The 13,476-nt window shown below is 42.1% G+C and overlaps 1 protein-coding gene across 1 annotated transcript in view; it reads left to right on the forward strand.

Annotated features, from left to right (window-relative positions):
- Positions 1–13,029, forward strand: part of LOC107116527 (guanine nucleotide-binding protein G(q) subunit alpha) — a 151,180-nt gene extending 138,151 nt beyond the window's left edge. Inside the window, exons 4-6 of the mRNA XM_015418457.1 lie at positions 7,466–7,594; positions 9,564–9,693; positions 13,000–13,029. Coding sequence (XP_015273943.1) covers positions 7,466–7,594; positions 9,564–9,693; positions 13,000–13,029 — 289 coding nt within the window. The remainder of the gene's footprint in view (positions 1–7,465; positions 7,595–9,563; positions 9,694–12,999) is intronic.
- The last annotated feature ends 447 nt before the right edge of the window (positions 13,030–13,476 follow it).

Genomic DNA, 13,476 nt, shown 5'->3' on the forward strand with positions numbered 1-13,476 from the left:
TGGTGATCTTCGAGTGGTCATCTGTGCATTCACACCACCCGCCCTCCTGCCCCACTGCTGTCTTCTTCTACGTGATTTGTTAGGAGATTGATGCGCGGCGGTTGGTAGGAACTGGCGGGATGTCCGTGCCTGCCCTTCTGGGCATGCTCACTGGGGCTCCTGAGCATGCTCAGTTGGGCCAGGCACGAAAATCCTTCTAGAGCTTGCTAGGCACCGGCAGATCCAGCGCAGGCGCACTAGATCCCATTGGTGTGAATGCACAGATGACCACTCGAAGATCACCAGTTACTGGTAAGCAACCTGTTTTTGCTCCATTGTTTGTCTCGTTCTGGTTCTTCTGACTTCGTGTTCAATAGCCGTTATCACTGTTGACCTGCTGCCTCGAGTCTCGTATCTAACACTTACTTTAAGCAATGAAATATGAGATGCTTCCTAGACCTGCAGCATGTCTACAAGGTTTAGAGGCCATAGGAGGAAGATTGCAGGTCTAATGTGTCCAGGAAATTATAGATGTTTATATACAAATGCTAGAAGTGTCTGAGGGAAAATGAGGGAGCTGAAATCTTAGTGTCAGAGGAGAACATAGACATTGTGGTCATTTCAGAAACATGATGGTATGAGGATAATCAGTGGGATACAGTGATTCCTCGATACAACTTATATTAGAAGGATAGGGAGGGAAGAGTCAGAGGTGAAGTGGCTCTGTATGTCAGAGAAGGTATACAATAGGGATTTGCATCCACGTCTGCCCATAAATATACTTGAAAAACACCTTATCAGTGTTTTTCAGATATATTTCATCATCCCAACGGAAAAAAAATTCCCCCAAAAAATCCTAGATACGCTCGAGAATTACCGGCAAACTCAGAACAACAACTGAGAGGTTGGAGCAGATTTCTCCCACTGCTTTCTCCCAAACTCCCAAAGTTTAAAGGGACTACAGAAGACAGCCCATAAAATAGTTGAGGGGTGGCACTCTTCCCTCTGGCTCAGCTGGGGCTCCTTTGGGCAGTCCAGTTTAAACTGGGCTGCCCAGCAGAGCCCCAGCTGAGCCTGCAGAGAGAGTTCTTACTGCAGGATCAGCTGCTTTGCAGGCTCTATTGGGCAGTCTGGTTTAAACCAGGCTGCACAGTAGAGCCCAGCTGAGCCTGTGGGGAGAGTTCTCCCCTCAGGATCAGCTGCTTTGTGAGGCTTCTTTGGGCAATCCGGTTTAAAGGGACTGCCCAAAAGAGCCGCAGCTGAGCTCCCTCTCAGGTGTTTTTTGTGACTTTGTTGCTGCTTTTCCCCCTCTTTTTTTCAGTTCGGGTCTATTTCTTTTTTTCAGTGCGGGTCTATTGGACCTGAAAAAATTCGGGATTTCTGAAAAATCCCAAATCTAAAGTCTGAGTGATGTAAATAAAAGGAAGCACAGCCTTTGGCAAATAAAGTGGAAGTTGGTGATCAGACGGGCATAGAGGCACTTTGAGGAACAGATTGCAAAAAACATAAAGACCAACAATAAAATTTCTTTAAATACATTAGTAGTAGAAAACCAGCCAAGGAGGCAGTGGTGCCCTTGGATGACCAAAGGGTGGAAGGATCACTAAAGGATGATAGGGAAATGGCAGAGAAGCTGAATGTTTTTGGGGTTTTTTGCATCTTTCTTCATTGTGGAAGAATGGGAGGTTCTTGCCCACTCCAGAACTGCTGATTTCAAGAGGAGTGTTGAAAGGCCTGATGAGAAATGGTGAGAGAGGAGGTCCTATGACTGATGAACAAATTAAAAATGGACAAATCACTAGGGCCAGGTGGCCGTACATCCAAGAGTTCTGAAAGAACTCAAATGTAAACTTGTGGATCATCTGACAAAAATATGCAATCTATCACTAAAATCTGCCTCCACTCTCGAGGACTGGAAGGCAGCTAATGTAACCCACATCTTTAAAAAATGTTCCAAAGGAGACCTGGGAAATTACAGGCTGGTTAGTCTAACAATACCGGGTAAGTTGATGGAATCTGTTATTAAAGATAGAATTAGTAGGCACATTGATGAACAAAAGCTATTGAAGAAGAATCAGCATGGATTCTGTAAGGGAAGATCTTGTCTCACTAACCTTTTAGAGTTCTTTAAGGGGGTGAACGAACATGTGGACAAAGGTGACCCCATAGATGCTGTTTATCTAGACTTCCAGAAAGCTTTTGATAAAGTTCCTCATCAGAGGGTCCTAAGTAAATTCAGCAGTTGTGGGGTAAGAGGACAAGTAATCTTGTGGATGAAAAATTAGCTAATTAACAGGAAACAGACAGTATAAATAGGCAGTTATCACAGTGGAAGATGGTAAGCAGTGGGGTACCGCAGGCCTCAGTACTGGGTCCGGTGCTTTTTAACTTGTTTGGCAGTAAGTAGTGAAGTGACTAAGATTGTGGATGACACTAAGTTGCTCAGGGCGGTGAGAACCAGGGAGGACTGTGAGGCACTCCAGAGGGGTTTGTCAATACTGGGTGAGTGGGCATCAATATGGCAAATGAGGTTCAACATGGGCAAGTACAAAGTAATGCACATTGGAGCAAAAAAATCCTGACTGTAATTGATTGGGTCTGAACTGGTGGTAAATGACCAGGAGAGAGACCTTGCAATTAAAAAAAAGACAAATACTATGGTGGTGATTATTAGGAAAGGGATTGAAAACAAATAAGCCAGTATCTTAATGCCCCTGTATAATTATATGGTGCGGCCTCATTAGAAATATTGCAGGAGGCGGCCAGAATTCTTTATGCTAAATATTGGAAATCAACGGAAATACCAACAAAGCAAGAATTTATAAACAAAGTTTTGGAGGCAGTGGAATTGGATAAATTGACTTTATTGATAAAAGGTTTAACAGACTCTACATTCCAGAATACTTGGACATGGTTTTATAATTGGTATGATAACCACATGTAGGTAAGTTTATAAGGGTCAGACTATTAGTTTTATTATAAAGTATATACTCGATTGAGATAGAGTGAATGGTTACTCATCATAATATACAAGAATAAAGATTAAGGTGGATTAGACATAAGCATAATGTTGTTAAAAAGAATGATAACCCCATATATGTGTATTTATGTATGTTTTTATATATATATTGTGTTTGTGTAAAATGTGAAAAATTGCAAAATTCTGCCTTTCGGGGAAGTAAAAAAAAAAGGAATATTGCAGGAGAGAAATTGAAATGGGAATATTTGTATCAAACTAACCTTTGTGAAATTAGGTCTCATCCCTAGTCAGCTCCAAATGTGAAAGGAAAAAGCAAAGGCATGCGAGTGAAGGAGGAGGAATAAGGGAGCATGTGACTTGACAGAATGGTCCTTGTCTCCTAAGCACTCTCAGGACATAAGACAGCATTGAGTCTACTGGGTCAGTGTCTAAGCAATTCATGAAGAAACAATAAGCTAATTTTGGTTTAAAAATAAACAAGCAGGGGACCCGCAAGAACATGCAGGGGCCACAGCTCATTTTCCTCTCTCCTACTATGTCCTCTTTCCTTTTCCTGAAAGCCCTAATAATTTCTCCCATTTGCTTCCTTCTCTCCTTCCTTCCCACCACGCAAGCTATCTTTATTTGCCCTCTTTCATCTTCCTTCCCTTCCCTTGGCAGCCTCTTCCCAGAAAAAGTCTGGCTCAGTTGTGCAGTGACAGCTTGGCTGTCAGGCTGCGGAACCTGTGAGGACTTGTAGGGAGAACTGTACTTTCCCTTGTATTCCTCTTCCCATGCTGTTTTTCTTCTCCTGAACTCCCATATCATCAACTTCCTATATTTCCTTCTTTCCTTTGTACCCACTCACCAATCTACCTTTTATATTACCCCCATAGTTGGCTATGCTGATATTCATTTACTTCATTTTTATCCTTTCTCCATAATGGGGACCCAAAGCAGCTTACATCATCCTCCACTCCTCCATTTTATCCTCATAACAATTGTGTCAGATAGATTATGCTGAGAATGAGTGACTGATCCAAGGTCACCCATTGAGCTTTCATGGAGAGTGGGGATTTGAACCTGGGTCTTCCAGATTCTAGTCTGAAACCTTAACTACTACATCATATTGGCTTTTGTGAGGTGGCTGCTGTAGAACATTAGCAAACATCCGGGCTGGGTGAGTCATGAAAGTCATGTGGTAACAAGTCACCCAGTGTTTGCTGCTAGGCCTAGCCCTGAGAATAGGCTTGCCAAGTCCCCCCGGGGGGCGGGGAAACCCCCGCCCCAGAGGCCCGTTCCCCACCGGCGGCAGATCGGGCCCCAGGGGGAACCCCGCAGGCGCATCACCCAGAAGTGACGTGACCACGCCGGGCACGCTGGGGGTGGGGCCACGGTCATCCAAGGGAAAACTCTATGGTTTTCCCTCGGATGGTCGTGGCCCCGCACCCAGCATGCCCGGCGGCGTCGCGTCACTTCCGGGTGACGTGCGTGTGGCGCGAGCGCGCTTTGCGCACACACACACACTCCAGCCACGGACCAGGAGTCCCCCGGTAAGGAGATATTTCGACTTGGCAACCCTACCTGAGAAGCTCTCTCTCTCAAAATCTAAAAGGGCCCTGCCACTTCCCCCTGCCTTTTACTAACAGTGACCAAGGCTTGGAGGCTGGCAATACAGTTATGGTTGCCTTGGAACAGCCATAGAGAGCATTTATTTTTTAAAGCCACAGGCACTGCTTCTGTCATTTGTGTGTGGCGGGGGTAGTCCCATATTGTGTTCTTTTTTAATATTTCAGATTTTTCTGCAAACCTGAGGCTTTTTCAGCATTGTAAAAATGTGTTTTGTTTGTTCATGGCTCCAGTCCGTGGATTTAAGTATCCTCAGATTTCACCATATGGAGAATTAGACATATCAATGAAACTTTTGCAATCTCTCATATTTCTAAAATCCCAACTACTATTAAAATCAGAATTGACAATGTGGAAAATGAGCTGGGTTGTCAAATGTTCTCTCGAGATCCCTTTTCTTGTTTTTAGCTGTTGTACTTTGTTGGGGGGGGGACATGCTACATAGTCCTGTCTTTGGTTGGTATTTTAAAAATCTGTTGTGGTGAACATAGGTTATTTTTCAAGATCCTGGAGCATAGAGCATAAGTTGCATGTATTAAGAAGTGATTTGATATTTGGAGTATTAGAGGCCTACCTGTGATGTACAAAAGTGTATCATGTGTGTTCCTAATTTATGTGTAAATAAGAAAGCCAAGGAAATGACTGAATAACAAGTACAAAGATAAGATATTTCAACACTACTTTAATAACTACAAGGTCAGTTTTTATAAATAGAATACAAAAAGCAGAGTGGATTTTTTTTTTTAGCTCCTATCACCATTTCCTTAAATACTGTATTTTATAACCCAATTTTGCCGTTAGCAAATTACCTGGCTGTCAGTGGTGATTAAAATTTGCTGGACCTTATGTTTTATACTTATAAATAACAAAATGCCTACAGCCAAGTTCTGATTTTCCTTTCTTGCTATAAAGTCATTTTCTTTTCTATTCTAAGATTACATGGAAACAGTAACACCTATGCTAGTCTCCCTTGGAGAACAGTTTTCAATACCATTATGGCAGGGTAACACAACACGGAAATACCATGGTCTGATTTTTGTACATCCTTTCCTGGAACACAGGAGTTTATAGGGAATGGTAGGAAAAGACCATGCTGCTTATAGTGAGGTTCAAGTAGGGTTCCCAGGTCCTACCTTTCTGCTGGTGGGGGGATCGATGGGCCTTTTCTGGAGCTTCTGCTGTGCCTTGCGTGTACGACATGGTGATGTCACCTGGAAGTGATGTCATCATGCGGCCAACATTATGTAGCGATGATCTAGTTTTGGGGCAAAACTTGATGCTTTGAGCCTGATTTTACCATAGAGTTTTGCCTCCCCTCCCCAAATAGAGCATCACTGTACAACCTTGGCAGCATGATGATGTCACTTCCAGGTGATGTCATTGCACCGTCTTTCACTGGCTGGTGGTGGGGAGGAGCCCACAAAAGCAGAGGACCCCTCACCCGGACTGGGGGGCTGGCAACCCTAGGTGCAAGAGGTCACTCCAGTGAACTAAACCATTAACCCACTATAGCGACATATAACTCTGGGGGAAATGGTTCCACAGTGATCATCATAGTCTTTAATCTATTTTAGTGGGTTGTAAAAGTGGAAGTTGTTACACAAATACATTTAGTCAGTTTTTGAATATTAGTGCTTAAGCATAAAGAGTATACACAGAAGTATATATTAAAGGAATACCAGGGCTATTTTTGGGCAGGAACACACAGGAACGGAGTTCCGGCTGGCTTCAGAGTTGGCCATGCCCACTACAGCCGAAACCTCTGCGTGCATGGCTACAAAGCCTGGAGAGCAACCCCCCGGCAACTCCAAGGTGGGTGGGCCAGGGGCCCCCTGGAAGGATCGGGGAGGCATTTAAATGCCTCCCTGTGCCTTTCCCGGCCTGTCCAAGGGCCGGCTTGCCTGGACTCCCCACAGCTGCAAGGCGCCCAGGAAGCCAAGGGAAGGCATGGGGTGTAGCCTATGAGTGGTGCTGTCAGGGGGTGTGGCCTAATATGCTAATGAGTTTCTGCTGTTGGGTGTGGCCTATTATGCTAATAAATTCCTGCCGGGTGTGGCCAACTCAGGAGCCAGCCGGAACTCCGTTCCTGTGCGTTCCTGCCCAAAAATTTTGAGTAATTTACTGCATTGTTTTGCATTATACACTTGACTGGTTGTGTGTTCAGTTTCGAAGGGTTTAATCTGTGAAAGGAATTAATCCAGCATCCGCAAATAGCAAACACTGTAAAAGCAATCAGAGTGACTTTTTCTTACTGTATTTCTAGCCAGACTTGCATTTGCATGGAGCTGAGGCACAAACTATGTTTTGTTGACTTTGGCAGTGTCCCAAACCCAAAGGTTTGGAAAGACTGTGCTAAGTATCCCGAAATTAGAATGTACAATTTATATACCTGTTGGAACATGGAAAATTATCCCTCTCTCTAATAGGAAAGAGAAATCCTTTGTTATTTTGTCCCCTTTACAGTACAAGATTTTTCTTCCAATCCATATCTTGCAACCAGCAATTCAGCCCAACAAGGCTAATCTTACTTATACCAGTTTCTTATGGGAGATACTTTATTCAAATGCACCCTCACATGGTGAGAACTGGTATTTATCATGAGAGGATACTCCCAGTGTTTTTTTAGCAGTTGTAAGACATTGGATGTTTTGAGAGCATTTCAGGGCAGTTTTCAGGCAAACAAGTAAAAAGCCAAGTTACACAGATTCTCTAGATTATCAAAATTCCTGTTGTTTTTTCCCAACAGTTTTTGAAAATTAATCTCATCCCTTCTGCAGTTTGTTACATTCTCTTTCATGCTCTTGTTACTCTTATTCCTCCTTTAATACCATACTCCTCCTTCCTTCAATAGGACTATAATATCACTACCTTGCATTCCTGTTTCTCTCCTGTCCATAGTTATCTTAACGACTTGGACCGTATAGCAGATTCTGGTTATCTGCCTACCCAACAAGATGTGCTTAGAGTTCGAGTTCCAACAACAGGAATTATTGAATATCCATTTGACTTACAAAGTGTGATTTTCAGGTATAGATTCAATTACTTTTTAAATAATTGATATGTTACTTTTCAGTTCCCTTATCAGGTTTATGAAATATGTCGATTCACAGGTATATTATAGAAACTGCTAATTTTAAATTGTAAATGTTTTTTGAGAAAACAAGCCAGAACAGATAAGATATCAAAATGTTATGGAAATATTAGTAAAAACCATTGGAAATGTAAGAACAATGTTGACACGTTTATACATTTGTGGTGGAGATGTGAAAAAGTACAAAAATATTGGTGTAAAATATTTAAAATATTAAAAGAGATTACAGGGATAGAATTACCTTTCTTACCAGAAGTGGCATTATTAAATATGCTTCCAGATAGCTGTGGTAAGGAAAACAAGTATTTAATAATCTATACTTTAACTGTGGCAAGAATATTATTAGCCAAATGTTGGAAAGAAGAAAAAATTCCCTCAAAGGAGGATTTGTTAGAAAAAGTGTTGTCACTGGCAGAAATGGATAGGTTAAGTATAATCCTACAGGGAAAACATTATGATGTATTTGAAAAAAGATGGAAGCTGTATGGGTGGTTGCAAAAGACAATGTAAAAAATTGACTCGTGTATATATATGATATATATGATATGATATACTTATGTGATATGTATATAATGTTATAAATAACAAATAAACAGAAAATTAAAGAGAGAAAACAAGCCCAGAATATGATTGCTACAACTTTCACATGGGTGCAATTTCAGCCTTGTTACTGTTAACCATAAACAGAAACTTCATGAAGTGTTTGTATTTGCATTAATGTGCAAGTACAACTTTGTAAGGCATAGCATTCAGTTGCACCCAGGGGTCATTTCCTGCAGGAGCGCACAGGAGCGGAGCTCTGGCAGTAAAGAGCCCAGGGGGCGGGCACATGCAACAAGCCCCACCCCCTGCTCCCAGCAGCCCTCAGTTAGAGCAAGAAGCAGCCAGGTAAGCTTCAGAGCCCCCCCCAGCCCCCTGGCCCAAAACAGTCCAGTGGCACCTTTAAGACCAAGTTTTATTCAGGTACAAGCTCTCCCTCCTCTGCGAGGACAGATCTGCACGTTCCCCCCCCCCCAATAGCTAGCAATCCAAAACAGTCCAGTGGAGCCTGAGCGGTGGGTGTTGCCTTCTGACACACTTCCAGTGACGTCAGGGGGTGTGGCATATGTAAATGAGTTACGCTAATGAGCTCCCGCACCTCTTTTTCTACGAAATGACCCCTGGTTGCACCTAAAACTTTTCCCTGTGTTTACACATTTCTCTGTGTACACAGAATATTTCTATTTCAGGCTCTTCAGTGCCAATTTAGGATGTATATGTTGTAGACTGCATCTGCAAGTCAGTCGGTTATTGGGATTAATTATCAGTTTATTAATGTAAAGTCCTGTGTGTAATTTTTGCTCAACTTTATTATGTATTTTATTTCTTTATTAGACTGTCACTAGTAGGACATGTTTTACTATAATTCAAAATTTTGAAAGAGAGCAAGCTATAACCCAGCAGGAAACTGCGGTGTTTTGAAGTTTTTTAAATGCACTTATAATTTACCTGTAATGTTTTTATAACTTGTTTTCAAAAACTTTTTTACTTGAACTTGAAGTAGTGAACTCTTTTTCCATGATGTATGTGGCATTTAGTCTCTCAACAAAAACTAAAAATCTGAATAAATTAAGTATTCTAGGTATAATAATATCATAAAGCTGTATTCAGAGAATTTAATGGTGTGATCTCATTGCAGTTAGGTTGAAACATATATTGTTATTGGGCCTAATCTGATCCTAATTTCTGTAGGCCTCTTACAAAAAAGATAATCTTTCATTTAAATATGACAGACAACGCCAGTATATGGTTATTTGGCTCAGTTGCCATCCAAATTGATTTTAAGAATTTGCATAATACTATGTGTTTAATCATAATTTTTATGTCTTAGTTTCTTTATCTTTGTGGATTTTGCTAACATTGCAGAATGGTGGATGTGGGAGGCCAAAGATCAGAGCGAAGAAAATGGATACACTGCTTTGAAAATGTCACATCTATCATGTTTCTTGTAGCCCTTAGTGAATATGATCAAGTACTTGTGGAGTCAGACAATGAGGTAAGCAATGGTTCAAAAAATGTATTCTTCAGCATAAGGAAATAATCTGCTCCCATATAACCCTTTCTGTGTGCTGAGGTCTTCCTACAAGCATTCTGATACTGCAGTAAAAATTGCAAACAATAACTTTTCCATGATGGCACCAATGTTGTGGAATACCTTGCTCAAACAAGTTTGTCAGGATGGCTATCCAGTGATCTTTCAGGAATGTGTATGTGTGTGTATTATCTTAGAGGGATGTTGAGGGCCTTGGCTAGGTTATATGTTTTTGGTGCTTCAAATTTCTGCAGATCTCCCCTCAAGCTGCAGCTCTCCATGATCTATCCCACTCCATTTCCGAGACTCTTGACTTTCAGGGAGTCTTTTTGCAAGAAGTGGGCTGAAGGGAGACATCCATCCTATGAACATTCCGTCTGTAGAATCCATATCCCTGTTTATAAATTTTTCAAAGTATACAATGATTGTAAATCCCCAGGGTATTTCAGCTTTGCAAGATTATGAATCCCCAGATTGTGAATCCCCAGGGAACTTCAACTTTGCTATTTCCCTGAATGGAAATTAATTTCAGGTTCTGTAAAACATTAGTTACCTGTAGAGAGTACCCAAAGTGATGCTGGGATTCATGCTGGATTAAAGTTCTCTAAAAGAATTAGTACAAAAGCAAAATGAAATAAACTACTGCATGATCTCAAATTAGAGCAAATTTACACGTTTATCATACAGTATCAACCGATAACTCAAATGTATAAAACAGCTGTGATTTCTTGTCTGTATATCAATTTTTCAAGTGAAGGCTTATATTGAGAGACTACCACACATTACAGTGTTTCCTAGTCTACCTCAGGTCCCTTTAAGCCAAATGTGTGCTGTGAGGTCTTTGGAGCTTCCAGCTATTTTTGAAACTTTTCTGTTGTATGAGAAAATTGTTACCTAAATCAGTCCATGTGTCAGGCCTGTCGTGTATAGAGTGCCCTTCGCATGAAGAACTAAAAGATGAGCCCCAAGGTAAAAAGGATCTGTTGTATACATAGACCCCGGCTTGGCATAATAAATCCTTGAGGAGGAAAAGATGGAAGGGAGTTAGGTACTTAACCAGTAAGTAACTTTATTATTGTACGCAAGATACAGTGAGACTGAACTGCTCAATTGCAATAATACCATGGCAGTTTACATCTGACAGTCCAATTACTATCATTCATGTTTGCACAGTCTTAGTATGTAGTTTCATTACCTTTGGCCAAACATCCAGTTTAATTTATTGCAGATTATGTTCTGCCCACATGGCCTGTCCAGAGCAAACCAATGGGGAAGCAGTAAGTGAGGAATTACCCCAAAAGGGGCCAGAAGGTGTGGTGGGATCAATGGGGAAGGAATTTCAAATAAGAAGGAAAGAATCCCTAATGGGGTGTGTGTCCATTGGGGAAGGACCAGATGGCAATAAAGCAGGTAGGCCAGGGACAGGAGATGGAGAAACTAAGGAATGAGGAGTATATAGAAGGATAAAGTAAAGTAAAGGTTCCCTAGCTCAAAAGGCAGTTGAATCTGACTCCAGGGTTGCGGTGCTCATCTCCGTTTCAAAGCTGAAGAGCCAGCGCTGTCCGAAGACGTTTCCGTGGTCATGTGGTCGGCATGACTAAACACCAAGGAGCACGGAACGCTGTTACCTTCCCACCGAAGTGGTACCTATTTATCTACTTGCAATTTCTTGCTTTCGAACTGCTAGGTTGGCAGGAGCTGGAACTAGAGACGGGAGGATACGGAGGGTTAAATCTAGGAAGGAATCCAGGATGGGAGAGAGACAAACATGCTCTGTTTTGAAGAGGAGAGATCCAACGATTCTGTTCATGCGATTCTGGAAGAAGGTACTAGAGGGGAACCAACTACAATAATGCAGGGTTTGAGATTACTTTCTTGTGCACCTAGATTTACCAATGGAGGGGTGTCCCTGTTGTTAGCCAAATTTGGTACAGAATTAGGATCTGCGATAGCATTGGAACATATATACAGGATCTGGCTGCCCATTGGTGGAATGTGGACTGCATCTTGATTTGTTGCGAGATTTAGGATCTGGGCTGTCATAGAACAGTTCAGATATTCTGTGTTAAATTGGGATACCTGAGTATGCATCTGGGAGATGTGAAAGGAGATGGGTCTGGTTGCAGATGATTAATTTAAAATGGGTGGCAGGTGTGACTGATACCTGCTGACGATGGCCAGGAGATGGGCTAATGGGCTTTTTTCAGGTTATGATTAAATCATCCAGAACGCTGTATTGTGAGAGAAACTACAAAAACTGTGGCTATCGTCCAGAAAACTTGGTCATGCAAATGGACATCTCTGGGAGGAACTCTGGCAGGTCAAACAAAAGAGGCTTGATCAATGTTCTCCTGAAGCATTTAGGCAGTCAGGCTACTTCTTCCAAGTGCCTAGAAGTATTCTTGCCTTAATTGAGAGACCCTGCCTTAATATCAGAATGAATGGATTTCATATGCACCTGTGACATTTTATGACATCTATTTCTGTAAGTCTTCTCTATCAGTAGATTCCTGATGCAGACAGAGGGCATCTTTGATTGAATGTACTTTGTGTTGGGTCCCAAGGACAGGTCACCTAGTTTGAAGCCATGGTTAAGCTTGCTGCCTCCACCTTGCAGGGGCAATGAACCAATTCAAATGGCCCACACTCAGTGATTAATGGATCATGTTGGTTTCCAGGCAGCTCTGGGGGATTATGAAAGCCTCCCCTGGGTATCTGATAGAGGGAGTTTTGACTCTTGAAAGCTTATACCCAAAAAATCTTGGTGGTCTCTAAGGTGCTACTGGACTTGAATCTAGCTGTCCCAGGGACTGTGGAGGCCTGTATGATGGGGAGGTTGGGGCTATAAGAGAGTCAGTCCTGGGTAGGCCCCAAGCTCTGTGGTTTACCAGGGAGCTGGGGAATATGAAGGCAGTTGACTGGAATGACACTGACAGAAGACTTGGTCTGAATCAGACAGAGCATACCATTGAGCCTGTTTGCAGGCCTATGAGGTGGCAGTACTGGCGATGAAGAAGGCTTTTCCCCCTCCACCATCACTTCACCAACCGAATCTCATTCAGCTCAGCTGGTTAAAGTAGTTCCCTACGTAATGACATTTGAGTCCAAACCTGTCAGTGATATTAATTTGGTCCTTAGCTGTCATACTAAGTTTGTGAGGTTCTTTGCTGATAAAATCTCTCTTATCTATTCTGATTTGGAGGTCAGGTTGAGAGTAGATCTGGTACCTGAAGTGTCAGAAGTATTTGTTTGTTATTTTGTTATGCACAGAAACTGTTTGATCCTGTCAATGAATGCTGACAGGATTCTTGGGACTGTGATAGCTGCCACTTGCACACTTGGTCCATGTCCATCCTGACTTCTAATATAATGCCTGAAAAACCAAATGTCCTTTCTAGCATTTATGAAGGCAAAAGAGAGGGGGGCAATTATTAAAGGTAGAAGAATGACTGCTAGGCATGGCAAAAATGGCAGAAAATGTGGCCATTTTGCACAGGGCTTAGGAGTTCTCTTCCACTTTCAAAGTGATACCAAATGGCGGAGAAGACATGCCTCTCCAGTGCTACTCTGGATAGTGTGACCTGTGCGTTTGGTTTACCCAACTCCCCTCCTCAAACCTTTCTCAGACATCCCAACATGAAACTTTAACAATGAACCTATCAGGGGAAGAAGCAAAAGTTAATCTCATCTCACGGATTAAATCTGAAATGAAAAAAGAATTTAGAGTGTTATGGCATGCATCCAAGC

This window comes from Gekko japonicus, unplaced genomic scaffold (assembly GCF_001447785.1).
Source record: "Gekko japonicus isolate JY-2015 unplaced genomic scaffold, Gekko_japonicus_V1.1 scaffold93, whole genome shotgun sequence".
Lineage (NCBI taxonomy): Eukaryota > Metazoa > Chordata > Lepidosauria > Squamata > Gekkonidae > Gekko > Gekko japonicus.